Source organism: Eulemur rufifrons, chromosome 30, assembly GCF_041146395.1.
Source record: "Eulemur rufifrons isolate Redbay chromosome 30, OSU_ERuf_1, whole genome shotgun sequence".
Classification (NCBI taxonomy): Eukaryota; Metazoa; Chordata; class Mammalia; order Primates; family Lemuridae; genus Eulemur; species Eulemur rufifrons.
In genome coordinates, this window is record NC_091012.1 from 94,768,745 (window position 1) to 94,790,307 (window position 21,563).

The 21,563-nt window shown below is 39.7% G+C and overlaps 1 protein-coding gene across 1 annotated transcript in view; it reads left to right on the top strand.

The window, feature by feature from the left end:
- Positions 1-1,513: 1,513 nt before the first annotated feature.
- Positions 1,514-21,563, top strand: part of EDA2R (ectodysplasin A2 receptor) — a 35,786-nt gene continuing 15,736 nt past the window's right edge. Inside the window, exons 1-2 of the mRNA XM_069463395.1 lie at positions 1,514-1,637; positions 17,018-17,114. Of these exons, the coding sequence (XP_069319496.1) occupies positions 17,028-17,114 (87 nt within the window). The 5' untranslated portion in view covers positions 1,514-1,637; positions 17,018-17,027. The remainder of the gene's footprint in view (positions 1,638-17,017; positions 17,115-21,563) is intronic.

Consider the following 21,563-nt stretch of genomic DNA (forward strand, 5'->3'; position numbering starts at 1 on the left):
ACTATGTCCCAGAAAGTATTCTAAGCTCCTATACGTATTAACATTATTTTGTATATTAATTCATGTAATCCTCAAAATAATCCTATGAAGAAGGGATTATTATTGTCCCCATTTTACAGAAGAGAACACTGAACCACAGAGTGATTAAATAACTTGCCTCAGGACACACAGCTAGTAAGGGGCAGACCTGGGATTCCAACTCGGGCAGTTTTCCTCCTTTTAGGCCTGAGCTAATAGTAGCAAAGTGACCACACTGTGATCTAACCAGGGGACAGATATGGGGTTCATTAGGACCTTTTCAGTGTCACCTAAAGTTCCTATTCAATCCTTTTCCACCAAAGGTTTTACAGCCCTGTCCTGAGACCTCACCCCAAATTCCTGGCATATAGCCTCTGCCCTGTCCAAGAGAGGCCCCTCAGAGTCTGATAATGGCATATTGCTTGGTCTCCTCAGTCATACCTTGGCTCAAGCTTATCTCTATATAGATACATAATGCTATTTGCTCTTCCTCCTTTTTTTAACCCTCCTAATCTATTGAAGAGCATTTGCCTTTTCTGGATGTATACTGTCTTTCTTTTTTGCTCCTCCTTCCTGTCCCACACTGCTCTTCTAGTATGTACCTCATAGTTTGGCCCTTGGTTCTAGACTGTGTGTGTTATCTAACTGTGTCCTGTCTGTCTTATCTCCCCAACTCCTCTGCATGTTCTTCAAGGTCAGGGACTAGTAACGTTTCAGGACTTCCTGACTGTTGCCTCTGAAATCATAGGTTTGTAAACTCCCAAAGTGTCATTACTGGAAGGGCCCTTAGAGACTAGGTAGTCCAATCCCCTCCTTGAACAGAGACTTGGGGCTCAGAGACAGTGAGGGGCTGGCTCAAGGTCAGAGCGAAGCTGGAATACAGTTTTCATTTATTTTTAGTGATCTTTTTCCCACTTAATGTCTCCTCTCCTCCTCCTATCAAAAGTCAACCACTCTTCTGAATGAAGGAGTATAAAAAAAAAAAAAAAAAAAAAAAAAAAAAGACAAGGCCAGAGCTGGAAAGTCGCTTCTCCATGTGTCTGAAAATCCTTACTTTTCCAACCCTAATTTTCCCTGTCAAACTCCAGACTTGCTAACACATGCACAAAACTTTGATCAACTGAACTGCATTCAGCTGTGAGTCACAAGACACGGAATCTGCACAGTGCTTTCGACCACTTGACCCTCCCTCTGTTCCCACAAACTGGGCTGAGTCAGAACCCTCTCACCCCCGCTTCAGTCCCCAGAGCTTTGCAGCTCCTGCAATACCAGTGGCTTGGTCACTGTTTACCCTCCAGCCTCACAGTGTCCTTCTCAGAGGCGGGATTTGTTTGCATAGCTACGAAACTCGAGTAGTCCAATAGCTGCTGCAGAAGCCTCGAGGGGGCGGGGGAAGTAGGCGTTGCATGAAAGGAATCGAGGGTGAGTTCAGGCTGTTGTTGCTACATGTGGATGTGAAATGAGTAGAGCGTGACTTTGATTGCAACGTATTTTATCTGCTGTGAGCGTGGTATGCTGGCTGCGGACTGATAGCGTGGGGGAGGGCGCTGAGGGGCTGAGGTGTGTTTGCCTGGGAATTCCGTTGTTGAGACGCGATCCATCCATTCATCCCTTACAAGGTAAGTGTGGGAACACCCCATGGCATGGCAAGGCGGCTGGGACCTGCTGCACCTAGGGGTGGAAGTACTAGGGTGCTGCAAAATCAGAATGGCTGGAAAGGCGCCCCTGGACATCTGTGGGTCCATCCATTTCTGCCTGGTGAGTACTGTCTGAGGTGCCAGGGACCTAAGCTGATACTCCCTAGGGTCTTGGCAAGCCAGTTCCTGCTTGTGTAGGCTATTACGGGACCCGGATGGCCTCTGGGAACATGCCCAGACATGTCCATCCACCTTGAGCATCTGGGGTTGGAAGATAAGCAAGAGAAGGAGGCTGGGAATTGGGGGAGGAGAGTAGGGAGTGGATCAGACATGTGGAGCATCCAGAGGGAAACAGAACTGCTGGCCCACCCACGTGGCTCCTGGGCAAGTCAGGGCTTGTGTAAAGAGCACACTGGCTCTGTTTGGGGGCCTCCAGTCTACTCCCTCACCCGCCCTGCTGGGTTTCACTTGATCCCTCACTCCTGGAAGCTGAGCCCAGGGCAGTGATATTTTGATCCTGCCTTACCCCAAACACTGGCCAAGGCCCAGGCAGCTGTGAGAACTTGGGGACAAGAAGAGACCCGCCAGAGCAGGGCTGGGAAAATAGAGACTGCAGGGTCTGATTTGGACAGGTGTTGGCAGCACCGGCCAATGTTATGTAGGGTGGCTGGGGCAGGACAGTGTGGAGCATCTCCCCTAAGTAGCTCCCCTGTCCCTCCTCCTCCCCAACATTCCTTCAATTCAACTTGACTCACTGACCACCTACTCTGTGCTACCATGTGTGAGACAGTGAGATGCTTAAGACATAGGCTGTCCCCACTGGGGCTTGACAGTCTCAAGATAGGTATAAGAATACCAATAAATATAACACAAGATAGGTTTATAAAGGTTCAATCAAAATGCTCTGAGGTTGTTAAGGATTATATCAAGTTGAGCCAGACAAAGTCAGAAAAGGTTTTTTGTTTGTTCTTTGAAATTGTAAACTTTTAGGGATCCAGAGCCAGACTACTTGAATTCACAGCCCATCCCCACCGTTTATTAACTTGTCTGACCTTGGACAAATAGAATTACTTCCCCCTCTCTGAGCTCCCATTAACTCCAGGATAAAGTGGAGATAATAATAGCACCGACCTCATCGGGCTGTTGTGGAGATTAAATGAGATAATCCATATAAAATACTTGTACACACTTAGCACAGTGGCTGGCCCAAAATAAGCACTCAATAAATGTTAACTATTATTATTTAAGATAGACCGTGGAGCACAGATGGGATTTCAACAGGTGGAGATAGGAGAGAAGGCAGTTTAAGCAAAGAAAACAACGGGAACAACTGCTGGAAGGCAGGGAATCTCAGGGTGTGAGAAAAGAACACCAGCTGAGCTGTATTTTAGAGCATCATTAGAGGAAAAGTGGAAGTTAAAATTACCATGGTAGATTGGTGGTAAACCGCAAAAGACTTTGGATCCTAGAGTTTCTCTTTGATTTGGAAAGCCATTAAAAGTTCCTCAGCCAAAGAAAAAATCAGATCTGTACTTTAGAAAGAATAATCTGGTAATCATGAGTCAGCCGGATTGGAATAGGGACACACAAGATGTGGATAAACTAGATGTAGAGAGCGGAGAAGGTCCTAGGACTGAGGTGGTGGCTGTGGGAATAGAAAGAAGGCAATGGATTTAACAAGGCATCACAAAAGTTGAATCTACAGAACTTTGAAGCTGGTAAATTATATTAGATTGAAAAAGGAGGAATGAGAGAATCAGAATCTCTAGGGATTGGTTTAGACCTTAAAAGGTTGTGCATTCCCATCCTCCTTCTGAAAATGATGCAATAGAAAGGATATTTGCCTTTTGAGTTGGACACATCTATTTTCTCAAGTCCTGAGTCTGCTATTTAACCTGTTGTTTGTGATCCTAAGCACATTATGCACCTAAAATTCCCAACTAGGATCAGCATTTCCACAGGATATTTAGAAATATGTGTGGAGGATATGGTGTATTTTTTTTTACACAACGATTGAGGTACTACTGCCTTTAGTGCCAACCAGTTTGATTCAGCAAAGAAATGTTCCTCCCACCCACCTATATAATATCAGTAGTAAGCCCAGTGAGAAATATTGAACTTTGAGCCTCAGTTTCCTACCCTGGAAAAGAGGGAGAATAGTACCTACATTATAGTGTTGTTGGGAGGATTAAAAGACATAGTCCCTGCAAAGGATCCAGCATGATGACTGATGCATAGTAGTATATCATGAATCATAATTTTATTTTACCCCAGTTGACTTCACCTTAAAACATCCTTGCTAGTCTCTGCCTGAACACTGCTAGACAGAGGATCCTTGCTGTTCTCTGAGAGAGTTTAATCCCTTCAGGGAAAGCCTTGACTGTTAAAAGTTCTTCCTTTTGTTAAGCTGAAGTTAATTTCCCTATAGTTTTCACCCAGATGTCCTAGTTATTATCCCTGGGGCCACCCAGAACAATCAGCTCTGTTTCTTCTATAATAGTCCTTAAGAGATCTGAAGACCAGATTCCCTGCATCTTCTGTTCCGAGGTCAAACAGCTCAGCTACTTCTACCATGTCTCATATGGCATGGTGTCAAGTCAAATATAACTCTGAGGTTTTGAACTATACAAATTGGGGTGATGGGGGTACCTTAATAGTGATGAGGAACACTGCAAAAGGAACAGCATGGGTAAATGTGACAAATTTCTTTGTAATTTATTATTTCTTTATCATTTTTCCCACTGTGTGCCAAGTATTTTCAAACCTATTATCCGAATGACTATTCACCCGACTAGGGAATGTGCAGATCTTCTTGTTTTGATTGTATAGCTGGCCAAAGAGGCCAAGAGAAAATGAAACTTTCCACAGATTGTTTAGTAAGTAAGTGTCTGAGCCAGAATTGGAAGCCAGATTTTTCTTACTCTAAGTTCAGTGTGTTTTTTTCTATTTCCATGGCTTTTTGGGTTTAAGGTGATAGCTGAGCAATTAGGCCAACTCTGTCACTAGGGAAGGAGACAAGAGAAGGATGGATCCTTCAATTGCCTTATTGAAGTTATTCCTTCTTTGAAAGAATTCCTCTCTTCAGACGCCTTTTAGTTGTTTTGTTTTGGGACAGGGTCTCACTTTGTTGCCCAGACAGGAATCCAGTGGCATCATCATAGCTCACTGCAACCTCAGACTACTGGGTTCAAATGATCCTCCTGCCTCAGTCTCCCATGCAGCTGGGACTACAGGTATGTGCCACAATACCCAGCTAATTTTTATTTTTTGTAGAGATGGGGTCTTGCCATGTTGTTCAGGCTTGTCTCAAACTCTTGGGCTCAAGCGATCCTCCCACCTCAGTCTCACAAAGTGCAAGGATTACAGGCATGAGCCACCATGCCCAGCCTTAAATGTCTTCTTGACCTGCTCCACTTGAATGCCTCCCGCAGAGTGTGAGGCATCTTTTAGAGCCATTCCTCAGACCTTGATATTGAAGCAGAAGCTGTTTTTCTCTGCTTTCTTTCTGGAGACTGGCTTCATCCATGTATTTCTCCCCTGGGAGCTTAACAGGAAGGATGTAGGTCAGTTTCACTATCAGTGTGTAAAATGGAAGGATTGTTATTGTTCTGTCCTAATAGGAGGTATGAGGATGGCTGTAGCCTACCTTGGATTAGAGTTAACTGTATAGATTTTCTGTGTCCCCCACCAGACCATGATCCCCTAAAGGTCAAGAACATATTTTATTCACCTCTGGTTTTCCTTCTTGCCATTAAGTCCTGACAGAATACCTAGCATAGAAGGTTCTTGTCAAGTGGTTTTGGAGTGACCAAAAATTCATCTTTCCCATCCTGGGGTGATGACAGTTATGATTTGCTCCCAGGTATCCCAAAATACATCATGCCATTATCAAAAATAAAGGAATTAGCATGTAATATATAGTGAAATCTAACAGTAAGATGTCATTACTTCCAGGAGGTTGTTAGTCACTATCGTGCATAGACCAAAAAGAATGAGCAACACTATTTTCTTTTCCATGAGCCGTCTCTCCCTGACTCAGCCCACTCTTTGGAATTATTCCTGGTGAGGGTAAAATGAGCCAATATTGGGATGTGGGAGTTAGGAAAAAAGAAGCTGGAGGCTTGGTAATATAGTCAGTGAGTAATCAGTCCTATGTGGAAAATGGGCCACTGAGCCCTTAATATGGAGACTTGAATTCTAGTCCAAGCTGTGCCACTGAACAACTGTGTGACCTTGGAAAAATTTTACCCCTTCTCTGAGCCTCAATTTCCTCATCTGGATCATTAGGGAATGGTGTCTTGAAGAATCCTTTTGGGATTCTATGATGGGATTCAATTATCTGATGGTTTAAAGTCTTAACCAGTTGCCAAAGAGGAGAAGAAAATAAACTATAATGGAATGTGCTGTCTTGTGAGTACTGAGGTGCCTGTTACTAAACGAGTTCAAGTAGAACCAGATGGTATTTCTTTACTGGGCAACAGGCAGCTGAAACTAAGATGAGTTTTAAACTCCCTTTTGACTCTAAGATTGTCAGAGTCTGAAAATGGTCTCACAGAGTATGCATTACATATGACATCATAGGCATCCTGTTATCAATTTCACCTTCCCTCCACAACCCTACAAAGTCCTATACCTTTTTTCCTTTTGTTGGGCATCCTAAAAAAAAACAAGGGGCAAGAAATATTTTGGCAGCAGTATCTCATCCTGTATATACAGGCCTCATTCTATGGGCTGATTCTCTTAGTCCCTTTGTAAGGATATAGCCCTGGGCTGTGCTTGCAAATGCCCACTGGTTTTTATCCCTGCTCCTTTAGGATATTTTATTTCCTGGCCTATGAGGAAGGTATGGAGTACTTGATAGTATTTAGATTGCTATGGGAAAAAGGGACTGTTCTTATTGACATCTTCAGAGAGATACAGCTATTACAGATTGCTTCATAAATTGGACAATGTGGAGAGAATGGGGGGCAAGACCAACAAATATTTATAGAAATAAAAAATTAGAGCACTTGGCTGAGTTTTATCCTGTTCCCAGCCCTGCAAAGAAATCATAGCATAAATTCATTTCCCAGCTGGGACAACTCACCCAAAGCATTTTTGTGAAGTCAACTTATCTTCACTCCTAATACTGCTTTTTAGGTAACTAACTTTTGATGATACTATAATTTTGTGGCATCCTGTGGTGGTCGGTGCACGAATAAATGGCTCACTTTGACTAGGGTGACGGCAGAGCAAAACAGAGACTTCGGGTGAGTGTTGGTCTGGCCTGTGGCTTGTCTCCAATGTCCTTTGTTTCCCAGCTCTGGGTGGGGTAGTAACAACAATCATAGCAACCTCTCACATGTGTAGCACAATCTGGAGTTTCCAGAGCATTCTCACATACATTATCTCATTTTTCCTTTGAACATCATCCAGGTAGTTTCTGTGCCTTTTCTCCCACTTGGGAAGATTGTTTCAGCAATCATTTAATTGGTACTTTCCCCTCAAAAATCAGTCCAAAAATTTGCTGGTCTTTATTTCATCCCCCCTTTTTAAAATTATACCTCTATTATTGGCTACACAGTTCCTTTCTCCCTCTCTTTAACAATTATTTTTCAGCAGTTTCCAGATACTAGCCAAATATTTCTATTTTTTAGCTTTTTCTCCTACTCAATTTATAATCTTCTAAATTGTATTTGTCTTTTGAGTTTCTGCTTTGTTGTGAGTGTGTGTGCATGCACACACATATTTTGAAGGAGAAAGAATTTGACTCATATGGCTAACATTTCCTTTTGGCTGAGTGGAAGTGGCTGAGTTCAATTGGTTATTAATTCTATTTGTACAGTGACAAAAGCTTTTAATAAGATTTTTTTTTTCTTTTTCTACCCCAGCTGGGGCATTGCTTCTTGCACTGTGCACTGGAATAAAGGACAAGGTAAATAGGTGAGGCTTCTTTAATTTTACATAGCTTCCTTCATTCTCCTTTGTTGATATGCTAATCCTGACATTGCTGGACCAGATGTTGCTATCATTAACAGTTAAAATTCTTTAGCCACTTTGGAATGAAGAGAGAAGACCCTTAAAAACTGTAGTAACCACCAGTGGTCTCTGAGTTATTTCTATTCTAGGCAGACATTTTAGCATGCTTGAACATAAAAAGACAATTTACTTTTATCACATGCCTCTGAAATAAAATCAAAATAATATATCCCCAGTCCTAACCTTTCTCTACTTCCCTGTATTAACAGCTGACACTATTGTTTACCCCTTACTTCTTAAAACATTGTCCTTTACTACCCTATCCAGGGTCTATTCTTTCTTCCCTGGCTTCCCCTTCTTGGTTGCTGCTGGCTATTCTTCCTCTTCCAGCTTCAAATATGGGTGTCCGCCAATGTTTTGTTATTGGCATTCTTTACCCATCTGAGTCTGTGCCATGATTTACCTAGGTCAATATTTCTCAACACCCCCTCCCAGAGGTTTTTATTTAGTTAGTCTAGAGCATAGATATTTTTTTAAGTGCCCTAGATGATTCCGATGTGCAGCCATGAGTAAGAATTGCTTTTCTGTTTTTTTTTCTTCATGCGTTCATCTCATCTCCAACTCCACCTTATGTTCTACATATTATGCTTGCCTGCTTGGCATGACCACTTAAATATGTTACTCTGTCCCCTCCAAATCTCCGTACTTAAAATGATTAAAAAATAGTACATTGTTGTTTTGTTTTTTTTTTTTCTTCCTACGAACAAACTCCCCTTTCACTCTTCATGTTCCTGGTATTCTCCTCATTTCCCAGGCAAGCCCTTAATAGAATCTCCTCTGACTTCTGTCTTTCTCTTTGTCTTCACTTTGTAAGGTCTATATCTCCTATGATCACTTCCTGTCTATTCCTATTGTAACCACCCTTGTCCTTGTCCTTGTCCTTATCTCCTAAGATTTGGGCAGTAACCCTGTCAAACCATTATTTAAAGCACAATCAAGTTAACTTTCAGAAAATGCTTTTTTCCCACTTAAAATATTAATGAAGAAAAATAAAATTTCAGTGAAGTCTGGGAGGATCTCCATTCCCTATTCTAGCATTCAGTACTGCCTTGGAAAGCATTACAGACTCATGGGTTCTAAATTACCTTTTAATTCTGGCTTTGTTTCTTACTAGCTAAATAAATTTAAGGGAATCCTTTCTGTCTGAGCCTCAATTTTTAAAAATATGTTAATTGATGATAATAATCCCTAGCTTCCTCCTAGGGTTATTGTGAGGATCTATTGTGCTAATTGATATAAATCCCTTTACAAACGGTGAAACCTTTCATTCAGGCAAAAAGATTATTACCATTATTCTGTAAGTTATTTTTATCATTCACTCATCCAACACATATTTATTTAGTGCCTACTATGTTCCAGGGACTGTTCTAAGCATTGGGAATGAATTAATGAACACAATAGGCACTGTGGTCTCATGGTGCTTACATTCTAGTTGGAGAAGGAACAGGAAATAAAGAAGAAAATAAGTAAGATATATGATATGTCAGAGGCCATCAGTGCTATGGAGAAGAATAAAACAGGAAAGGAGTATAGGCAGTATGGAGGAAAGGTGCAATTTTGAAAGAGTAATCAGAGTAGCCTTACTAAGAAGATGATATAAAAACAAAGACCTGAAGAAGATGAGGGAGGTAGCCATGTGAATTCCTGTGGAAGAACATATATGGGAACAGCAGCTGTGAGACCTTAAGATGAGAGCATTCATGGTTAGTTTGAAGAATAGCAAGGAGGCTGGTATGGCTAGAGTGAAGTGAATAAGAAGAAAAGTAGTAGAGCACAAGGCCAAAGAGATAATGGGAGAAGTTGAGATAGGAAGATCATCTAAGGCCTCACTGGCCATTATAAGCACTTAAGTTTGTTTTGTTTTTACATATGCATGCTTTATTATATACCATACATCACTGTGTACGTTTTATGTTTGTACCTACCCATTCCTCTGTGGGGTTATGTCCAAAACTATGTAGGATGTAAATTTTATTATAAGTGAAAGATGGAGCCATCAATGGATTTTGAGGCTGGAAATGACATGACCTAACATGTTTTAAAAGACTCACCCCAGCATCAGCTTCTTTATCCCCTATTCTTCCTAGGAAAAAAATGTGTTACCAGGTTACTTCCTCATCAGATTCCCTCTGAATGTGGGAGGGATAGAAAACTTTTTTCTGACTGTATATTATATTTAGGTGAAACAGACAAGGCCAGATCCAAAAGAGCCCCTAGAACAGTGATTTTCAACATTGGCTGCACATGAAAATCATTTGGTGAACTATAAAAATTCTATGTTCTCAGATCATACCTCTGACTAATTAAAAACAGAATATCAGGTATGGCACCAGGTATCAGTATTTTTTGTAGACTCCAAGGTACAGTCAAGACTGAGAACCACTGGTCTAAGAGATTGGCCAAACCAACTTCCTCATGGTATGAATGGGGACCTTGAGTCTAACATTGGGAAGGGATGTGCTCATGATGGTAGAGCTGGACCTAGGACCATTCACCATACTGAGCTAAAACAGGAAATGAAAAATTCACAAATAGTGGGCAGGAGGAAGATATGATGTTTGATAGTTTGGAAGGAGGTTATAGGAAAGAGAAAGCTGGGGTAGGAGTGTCCCTGGGTCAGGTCAGAATAGGGAAGGCTGAGAGCCAGCACCAAATGGTAAAGCAACATCTGGATTATAGGTCAAACATCTGGAAAAGATGTAGACACTATACAGATTAGAAGCTTGATTTTCAAAGAAAGGAATGCTATCAAGCCTAGGCTGAGCAGCAACTACTTTGATTTTTGCCAGTACTATGCACGTGAGTGGGTGGGCTCAGAGGAGAGGAATGGTCAGGGCATGGACCAGCTGCTATCTTCCTCACACTTTTTAATCCCGCATCTCCTCCACTGTCCAGGGAAAGCAAATATCTTGAAGTCCTGAGTTCTTAATTTAGATATGTCATCCTGTCATGCCTAACCATACTAGAGAGTGAGAGCATGTTTCACCCCACAGGCATGTGTGCAAGTTGAGAAGACCAGCAGCCGCAAGCTGCTGCCAGAGGCAGCTGCACCCCCAGCAGCCTGAGTACCTCACATCCAGCAGAAACTTGGCTAACATCAATATTCAGGGCACAATGAGCTAATGTGGGGATTACTATTAATGTCATCCTTATTGCTTCTCCTCGTCCCTGTCTGCCTGCATTCTTACTCTTTTAGGTTATTTTTTGGGAAGGCAGGACTGGGGAATGGGCAGGAAGAGCAGTTACATGACAGAGACAGGGCAAATAAGGAGACACTCTAGTCATTTTACCACTTTTCAGCTCCTCTGGTTAAACCCAATAAATATATATACAGCACTTACTGCATAGGTTGGGTGAAAAGTTAGGTGAAACAAATCATAGTTGGAGGTTTATATAATAATATCCTTAGCAGCTTTAAAAATTTGTTATTTGAGGGCTAACTTAGGCAATATCTATTGAAATAATGTAGGGTAGTTCACAGTATTAAAGAAAAAGCTGAAGAACCAACCATCTTTTTTAAAAAAAAATGAGATATAATTCACATACCATAAGATTCACCCTTTTAAAGTGTATAATTCACTTGTGGTTTTTAGTATGTTCACAAAGTTATACAAACATTACTGCTATCTAATTCCAGGCTATTTTCATCACCCCAAAAGAAGCTCATACCCATTAACCAATCACTCCCCATTTCCACTTCCCCCCCAGCCCCTGGCAACCACTAAATCTACTTTCTGTATCTATGGATTGCCTATTCTAGGTATTTTATGTAAATGTAATCATACAGTATTTGTCCTTTTGTGTCTGGCTTCTTTCACTTAGCATAATGTTTTCATGGCTCGTACATGTTATATAATATTTTAAGTACTTCATTCCTTTTTCTGGCTGAACAATATTTCATTATGAAGAGAACGCATTTTGTATATACACTCATCAATTGATGGACATTTGGGTTTTTCCCACTTTTTGGCTGTTATGAATAATGCTGCTAAGGTCATTCATCTGTCGGTTTTTTGTGTGGACATATGTTTTCACTTATCTAGGAGTGAAATTGCTGGGCTATGTGGTAACTCTATGTTTAACATTTTGAGGAACTGCCAGACTGTTTCACAAAGGAGCTGTACCATTTTACATTCCCACTAGCAATATATGAGAGTTCTAATTTTTCTACATCCTTGACAACACTCGATTGCACATATTTTTATTATAGCCACCCCAGTGGGTGTAAATGGTATTTCATTGGGGTTTTGATTTGAATTCCCTTTATTGCTAATGACACTGAGCATATTTTCATGTGTTTATTGGCTATTTGTATATCTTCTTGGAGTAATATCTATTCAGATACTTTACCCATTTTAAATTAGGTTGTCTTTTTATTTTTGAGTTGTAAGAGTTCTCTGTATATTTTAAGTACAAGTATCTTATGAGATACATGATTTATAAATTTTTATCTCACATATGTGGGTTCTTTTCATTTTCTAGATAGTGTATTTTGAAGCAAAAAAGTTTTTAATTTTAAGTTTTAAATTTAAGTGCCATTTACCTTTTTTTTCTTTTATTGCTTGGACTTTTAGTGTTGCATCTAAGAAACCATTGCTTAACCTAATGTCACAAAGATTTACACATATTTTTAAGAAAAAAAATTAAAAATTATAGAATTTTTATGTTTTCTTATAAGAAAACTTTTATAAGCATTTTATAGTTTTAGCTCTCACATTTAGGGCTTTAGCCTATCTTGAGTTAATTTTGTATATCATGTGAGGCAGAGGTCCAATTTGATTCTTTTGCATGTGGACATACAGTTGCCCCAACATCATTTTTTGAAAAGACTGTTTTTTTCCCATTGAATTGTCTTGGCATTCTTTAAAAATCAATTGGCCATAGTATAGCAACTTTATTTATAATGATCTCAAATTAAAAATAGTCCAATGCCCATCAAGAAAATAAAATTGTAAATTGTGGTATATCCATACAATGGGTACTACACAGCAATGGTAATGCATAAATGTTGCTACACACAATGTAATGGGTGAATATCACAGACATTATACTGAAAAAAAGAAGCCAGAAACAAAAGAGTGCATCTTGTATGATTCCAATTTATATGAAGTTCAAGGACAGGTAAAACCAATCATGTAATAGAAGCCAGAGTTGTAATTACCTGGGGAAGGGGTGGTATTGACTGGGAAGGGGCATAGGGGAGCCTGCTGGGGTAATGGAAAGGTTCTGTATCTTTATCTGGGTGGTGTTTACATGGGTATATACGTATGTAAAAAATTGTCAATTCACTTAATCTTTGTGCTCCCTCCTGTGTATTTGTTGTACTTCAATAAAAAACAAACAAACAAACAAAAAAACACAGAATGAGACCCACATGAGTTTTTAGAGCACTTCATGTTACCTTATCTGATGCCCAAACTACTCCTAAGAGTTACACAGGACAGATATTCCCTGGGCAAATTGGGCAAGTTGGAGGCAGTATTTGAGGGTGTTGCCTGAAAATACTACAACTGTGTAGTTGGAGGGCTTTGGCAGAAGCAGAACCCCATCATGTGTTACATTCCAGAGTATGGAGACAAGGGGCACCCTACCACTTCCTTCTTTCTTCTAATCCCTACTAATTTACAGATAAAAAAAAAAAAGAGGACACAATCCCATGTCAGAGTTGAGGCGAAAAATTTTCTCACCTAAGACTGTGGAGGTGAGAGGGATTGTTCTGTGGAAAATGATCTGCTATTCAATTAAGTCCCTAGTAATATCCTAACTTATTTGTAAATCTCATTTTATTTCTTTTGTACTTCTGGTTCAAAAGCAATTGTCTCAGAAAAGCTTCCAAACCTTTGTCAACTGAGTTTATCATATACAGGAATACTTGGATGAACATCCAGCAAACAATGAGAATGATGTTTCTTTTAACCAATGTGGCTTAGATACTGATGGTGTTGTGGGGAATCCTGTCCTTAAGCTTCAGGTCACTGGTGGCTGCAGTTCATGAGGAACTGTAGTGGTGCCACATCTTAAATATGGTCTTTATGCTCCAGCTGGGGTGAGTCAATGAAGAAGCTTTTCACTTTTCTTCCCCATAAATCCCAAGAGTGACAAGTGTGCCCTCTTTTTAGTGTATTTCCTACTCTCCTGAAGGGGAGAAGGGAAAGGACCCTGCTAAACCAGAGAGGAATGGGAAAGAACATACTAATTACCAAGTGTCTCATAAGTATTAAGCCCTATACTAGGTTCTTTGACATTGTATTATCACATTTGATTCTGTAAATTAATCTATAAATCCTCCTACCTGTATAAGATTGGTATTATTAAAAATCTCCATTTTTCAGATGAGGAAACTAATGCTGAGAAAGGTAAAATCATTTGATTAATGACACACAACTAGTAAGTTATGGAGTTAAGATTCAAACCCAAGTCTATATGTTCCTAAGACCTTTGCTGTTTCCTTAATGTGGAGTTACTACCATTGTTTGGAAAATCATTATCTGAGAGAGAAATAATCTAGGTGGCTAGACTATTTAATATGATTAACTATGTATATTAACCATAGTCCAGGCAACATAGCGTGTTGAAAAGCTAACAGAAGTATTCTCTGTGCCATGTGCAGGGCTAGGCACAGAGAATATGTCTCCAGGGAATTTTATAGATCTGTCTCTATTGCCAACTTAACCAGCAGTTTGGAGGATTCATCCATATCCTCTGCGATACTTTAGAAGAGTATTAGCTTCAGTAATGGGACACCTTAGAGTGGCTCTAATTTTCTCAAAATCTAATTATTCTTCCGTATAGTCTCTTAAAATAAAAAGGTAGTTACATCTACTACAGATCACTGCTGACCACAGGGAAAAATTTGATATAAGGTCTGACTGTGTCCCTGGATAATGACATTTAACCCTTATTAGGCAGTTTTACTCATATGCCCTGACTTCTTCAGAATACTCTAAAGTCAGTGATTTTGTTCTCTTTAATAAAGGAAATTTGTTAAGCTTCTAATTTAATAAATAATTTAATTTGTATGCTTTGTATAAATAGTATGACAAAAAAGACAGAAAAATAAGCCCTCTGTTTATTCCCTAGGTGCTGATATGGGGATCTGGCAATAAGCTTACCTTGCCTAAACAAAGGTTTCAAAGCCATGGTTAGAGGGACATGTTAGGGTTCATGCCATGTGATGTTTATCTTATAGGTAGGGCAGTAGAAACCAAATGAAATAGGGTGTCTCAGACCCTCAAAGGCCAGTGACAGCTTCCATGGAGATTTTAGATGCCTGTGTCAGAAGCTTATCTCAAGAGGAGGGCTGCTCGTTGGCTTTTGCCCATGTTTTTCTGTTTTTATGGGCAAAAAAAAGGATACAAGAGAGTTGTCCAGATCAGTGTGCTGGCCCTGTTCTCATGATGCTGAATTCTCTTGTCGTGAGGGCTATGAGACCACTGATGGTTTTTGTATTCAATGAGAAGGGTGAACAGCAAGGGGAAGGGAGCATGTCTACTGAGGCTAACACTATGGGTTAGTAATCAAAACAACACAAGAGGGAGTATGCTTAGCTTGTGCAAAAATGAATTCTGTAGCCCACTATCTTCTGAATGAAGGAATTGGAAAGAATGGCCTGGGTAATGGTGGGAAAAGCTGCACTTAAGCAAGAATGCCAGCCAGGATGATTTACCGCATCTCCATTGGGGACTTTTCATTAGAGGAGACCTCTTGAGGTACACACTCTCCTCTCTTCTGATTGGAAGTACACATAGAGAACTTTCAGTACTTATAGAAACCACTTGACATCTGCTCTGATATGGGGTCATAAGTGAGTGAAATAATCTCACCCTGCCTTTCTCTTTTAGCAGGACAAGACCTATCTATCAATTACTTAGGCTTCCTTCATTAAAATTCTTCTTTGCAGAAGACTACCTCTCTGCATACTTAACTCTATCTTACTTTGAATAGCTCTTCGGAGCCTTCAGAATAGTGTGATAGGCCGGGCGCGGTGGCTCACACCTGTAATCCTAGCACTCTGGGAGGCCGAGGCGGGTGGATCGCTCGAGGTCAGGAGTTCGAGACCAGCCTGAGCAAGAGTGAGACCCCGTCTATACTAAAAATAGAAAGAAATTATATGGACAACTAAAATATATATATATATATACAAAAAATTAGCCGGGCATGGTGGCACATGCCTGTAGTCCCAGCTACTCGGGAGGCTGAGGCAGTAGGATCGCTTAAGCCCAGGAGTTTGAGGTTGCTGTGAGCTAGACTGACGCCACGGCACTCACTCTAGCCCGGGCAACAGAGTGAGACTCTGTCTCAAAAAAAAAAAAAAAAAAAAAAAAGAATAGTGTGATAGACCTTAGCTAGTTTAATCCTCCCAAGAGCTATAAAAGGTAGGTGAGGCATATACTGTCCTTTTTTCTCAGATTAAGTAACTGAGACCAGAAAAGATAAAGTCATTCATCCAAGATCATAGGTTGAAAGGGGAAGAGCCAAGTAGGGTAACCAACCATCCCAGTTTTCCCAAGACTGTCAAAGTGTTGCCACTGAAAATTCCATGTCCTGGGGAACCTCTTAGTCCTGAACAACAGGATTATTGACTACCCGATAACCAGGATTAGAATCCATATACCCCAATTCTCAGTCTGATGCTAGTGCTACTGACCTATGACATCTGTCTTCCAAGAAATGTTATCTGTGTAATGTTTCTTCTATACACCTTAGTGCACCAAGATATTTCTATATGCTGGGTCATCCTCCCTTCCCATTCTGCCTAGGACAGAAGCAATAGAAACTATGGTCCTCAGAGGTACTGAAGACACTGCTGGCAAAGGCAAACCATGTTTCAGCTTTATCATCCACAAGATAAAGATGATAATCCCTCTACTACTTACAGGGATGTTGTATAGCTCAAATAATAATAGAAGTGAAAGTGCTTTCTATACTGTTAAGTGTGACACATGAGGTATTATGGTTATTCTATACCCACTTGGCAGAAGCCAACTCCTTGTTTTACCATTCCCTTTACCAGTTCAGTTCCTGATGTAGCCACTGTGAATTTGATCAAGTTCCTTGGCCTCTGTGCTTCAGCTTCTTCATATGTAAATTGGAGCTAATAAAAATCCCAGATATGGTTGTTTTGAGAATTAAATGAGTTATTGCACGTAAAGCATTTTATAAGGGATCCTGGCACATGGGCAGGGCTATATAAGCATTATCTGTTTGGAGTTGGCTTCCTTAGCTCCTCTAACTCAGAACCAGAGACTAGATTAAGAGGACTCAGAAACCAAGTGACATGGAAGCCATTACTTACCTTTCAATCCCTTCATACTAGCTCCCTATTTCTTGTTTTGTACCCACAGCCTTCCGACCATGGATTGCCAAGAAAATGAGTACTTGGACCAATGGGGACGGTGTGTTACCTGCCAACAGTGTGGTCCTGGACAGGAGCTCTCCAAGGTAAGTCCCCCTAGTCAGTATACTTACTTTTGTCACATCTTAAAAACCAGCCTGGCAACTGAAAGGGGGCGAGGTTAGGGGAGTCAGCCTCACCTATGAATGATTCAGTTTAGCAGGTAAAATATGGGATCCAAAGAATATGCAGTAGTAGTCACAATTCCAGCAAGAAGTCAGCCTAGCAGGATCAGTATTGGGGAAGTTTCCAAGAAATAAAAGGGTGTCTCAAGAGAAGATGTGAAATGCAGAGGCCCAAGAGGACTGTTCAGCATTAATCTGTCAATTAAAGTAAGGCCCACCTACTTGGGGTTCAAAAGCCAGATAGCAGGTCTTAGGAGGAAAGAGAAAACTGAGAAGGCTAAAGTGTGGCTTTCGTCCTAGAGGGACTGGGCTACTGAGGAAGCCGTGCAAGGAAGAATTCAGGCATAAAACCCCAGCTAGAGATAAGGGTCAGAACAAAATGACCATCAAGGCAGAGATTTTATGCCAAGTACTGGTTGTCAAGGCTGGGTCTATTTAATTGTTCTTGACTCAGGTCCATTGTTGGTCCCTGAACTTGGTGGTGTTAAATTTGGGCTACAGCTGGAGCTACAAAGGCTGGAAGCAGACATCTGTCAGGTGGTTTCTGCACACTGATATCTTGTTTTATGCAATCGTTCATTCATTCAGCAATTACTTACTGAACACCTGCAAAGTGGCAGGCATAGTTGTAGGCATTACAGATATGGCAAAACAGAAATTTTTGCACTCATGAACCTTACCTTTTAATTAGTGAAACAAATAATAAGTGACATAGATAAATGAGAGATCTTGATATAAAAATATGACAAGAATCAAATTAGGGTGATGTGACTGGGTGGCTATTTCAGATCAGGAAATAGGAAAAGGCCTCCCTAAGGAGAAGGAGAGGATACAGTTGGGGAGAGGATACAGCTAATGCAGAGTCCCAAGGTGAAAATGAACTAGGCACATCAAGGAAAGAAGAAGGTCAGTGCAACTCGTATATGGTAAGTGAGAGGAAGAATGGTCCACAGTGAGGTCAGAGAAGCAGGGAGATATGGGTCAAACCATGTCAGGGCTTTAGGTCTAGGAGAAATTTTCATTTTTTTAAGTGCCCTAGAAACCCTTTGGAGGGTTTTGGGTAGGAGAGTGACATGATCTTGTGGCTGAAAGAAAATATAGCAATTATTTAGCCCACCCTCTTCCTATCTCTTTATTTCAGAAATGAAGAGAATAAGGCCCAAGTTATAGCCAAGGTATAGGATATCAAGGTATACAAGCACTGACTCTAATTTTAATTCTTGACACATAATATTCTATCCCACAGTAGTGTGCCTACATGATTGATAAAAGGATCTCAGGACCAAGGAAAGACCACCAGAAGTTAGGTGATACTGGATATTAGGATGGGCCCAATGGAATAAGCTGCTTGGCTTAACAAAAATTTGTTTTAAATACTACATAAATCTTCATGAAAAGCCATACAAATGTTCCTATCATGTGCATGGCTATTATCTTTAAAGTCATCCATATTTACAAAGCTGAACTTCTCCAAGGGAGAAAAATAGGCCTATTTGTCAAACTGCTGTTACCAGACTCTCAAAAAGAAGCCCATGATGATATCTACAATTGGCTCAGCACCTCTCTGACTGGCATTTACATCTGCACCACTAGAAAGCTCACAGAAAATGAATTGCAATATTGTGCTCCTACAAAAGTGTTATATATAAATAGCTTGTACTTGTCTAGTAGTCTGTACTCGGTAAAGAGCTCTCATGTGCATTATCTCATTTGGCTCTTACAACAATCCCACTAAGAAGGTATTATGAGCCCTACTTTATAGATGAGACAATTAAAGTTCAGACAGAAGATGTGACTTGGGGTGGGGAAGGGAGGGATATATACCTACATGATGGGTGCAACGCGCACGACCTGGGGAACAGACACGCCTGGAGCTCTGACTTGGGGGGAAAGGCGGTACAGGAGCAACGTATGTAACCTGCAATTCTGTATCCTCCATAACAAGATGAAATAAAAAAAAAAAGAGGGCAGCAATAGGTCGGAGTCAGAAAAGGAGATGTGACAATAGAAGAAGAAATTAGAGTGATGCAAGCCAACGAATACAAGCAGCCTCTAAAAGCTAGAACAGACAAGGAATGCATTCTCCGCTAGAGCCTCTAAAAGGTATACAACTATTCTGACACCTTGATTTTAGCCTTTAAGACCCATCCATTTCAGACTTCTGACTTCCAGAACTATAAGATAGCAAATTTGTGTTGTTTTAAGCCACTAAATTTGTGGTAATTTGTTATAGTGACAATAAGAAACTAATACATGTATGTTTATAGTTTTCATCAAATATAGAAATTTTTTAGTTAAAAAAAAAAAGAAGATGTGACTTGCTGAAGGTCACAATGGTGCATTAAAAAGAAATATAAGCATGTTAGAACCAGATACACATGGGCTTGGATCCCCTCTTGGTTGTGGGCAAAGTATTTCACCTCTGAATCAATTAGGATGTACTAAGTTGAAGGTAACATACAATTTAACAGTGACTTGAACCATAAACACATTTTTTTATGTAATGAGTCTGGAGACAGGCAGCCTTTTGGTTTGTTGGGCAGGTCAATAGTGTCATCAAGGATCCTCTTTTTCATCCTTCATCTTTGGCACTTTGCTGTTTTGTCCTCATGCTTGTGACTAGATGGTTGCCACATTCAAAGTATCACATCTTCACAACATACTCAAAATCAGAAAGCAGGAATGGGGTCAAAATAGCTTTCCTTTTATTAAGGAGGAAGTATTTTCCAGAAGCTTTCCAGCAGAATTCCCCTTGTATCTTATGATCCAGAACTGGATGATATAGCTATCTCTAGCTAGAAGGGGGGCTGGGATATAAGTATTTGTCAGACGAGAATGGGATTGCATGACTGACTAAGGCCAATAACAATCTGTTCTTGAGGCTAGTCATCATGTCATCTAGAATGAAATCAATGTTCTATTAGTGAGAAGAAGAGCAATGATGTTTGGATAAGCAGCTAGCAGCATTGGAGACAGACTTCTTTTTTTAGTTACTTTTGTTTACTTTAAAATTTCACTCATGAATTATAAACATCACTGTAAATAAATCATTACAGAAAATTAATACTATGTCCTCAGGAAGGACATAAGAGAATAATTGTCAAGCTAAATAATGTATACAGTTTTAAGATTCTTGAAATATATTAGCAGATAACACTTCTGAATTTTTTTTTACTAATTTCCATTATTTAAACAGTGTGTAGAATTCTCATATCCCAGAAGCCTGATCACAAATGAATAATACATGTTTCCATTGTATATTAATTTTATTTCTTCCTTTGTAATATTAAATTACTAATTTATGAGGACTTTATGAGTATTTTGTTTTTACTTTTTTCTATTTGATAGGGAAAATATACCAACTTTTTTCTGTTTATGTTTCCATTTGGATTTCTAATTTTGTCAATTATTTCTGATTGCTTCTTTTTCTGAATATTCATTATTTATTGTTCATTCTCTACTTATGTTAGACACCTGAGGAGACAGACATATAGCAGAATACAGAGTATTTTTTAAATCCTTCATATATATATATATATATATATATATATATTTAAAAATCCACCTGCGTATGGTGGCTCACACCTGTAATCCTAGCACTCTGGAAGGCCAAGGCAGGAAGATTCTTTGAGGAAAGGAGTTTGAGACTAGCCTGGGCAACATAGTGAGACCACATCTCAATCAATCAATCAATCAATCAATAAAATCAATTAGCTGGATGTGGTGGCATATGCCTGTAGTCCCAGTACTTGGGAGTCTGAGGTGGGAGGATCACTTGAGCCCTAGTGTTAGAGGGTGCAGTGAGCTATGATCATGCCATGACATTCCAGCCTGGGTGGCAGATTGAGACCCTGTCTCTAAAAAAAAAAATGCTTTTGAATTTTGTTTCATTTTATCATCACCTATAGAGTTTTTCATGTATTTTCCCTTTGACATATTAATTTGATGGCATATATTAATAAATTCCTAAAATTAAAATATCATGCATTCCCAGCATAAACCATTCTTAATTATAGTTTTGAGTTAAATATCCTTTTATATTTTATAAATTAGTATTTTATTTAGAACAAACAATTATTTTCATAGTAATGTCAGCATCAAAATTTTGTACTAGCATTGTACTACCATGGTAGAGTTAAGATCAATGTTTTCTGGTTATAAAATTGGTTAGTAGCAAAAGAATTTGAGGGCCTTGATCATTTGAAAAAAACTTCCCTTGCCTCCTAATTAGGAAGGAGCATTCACAATAATTTTTTTCATAATAATTTGCTCTTTTTAAATTTCTTTAGAAGCGATTCATCTACTTATTTAAGAAATGATTATTGAGGACAATTTGAGAGTCTTTGGTTTTATTTCACTATTGACAATCTC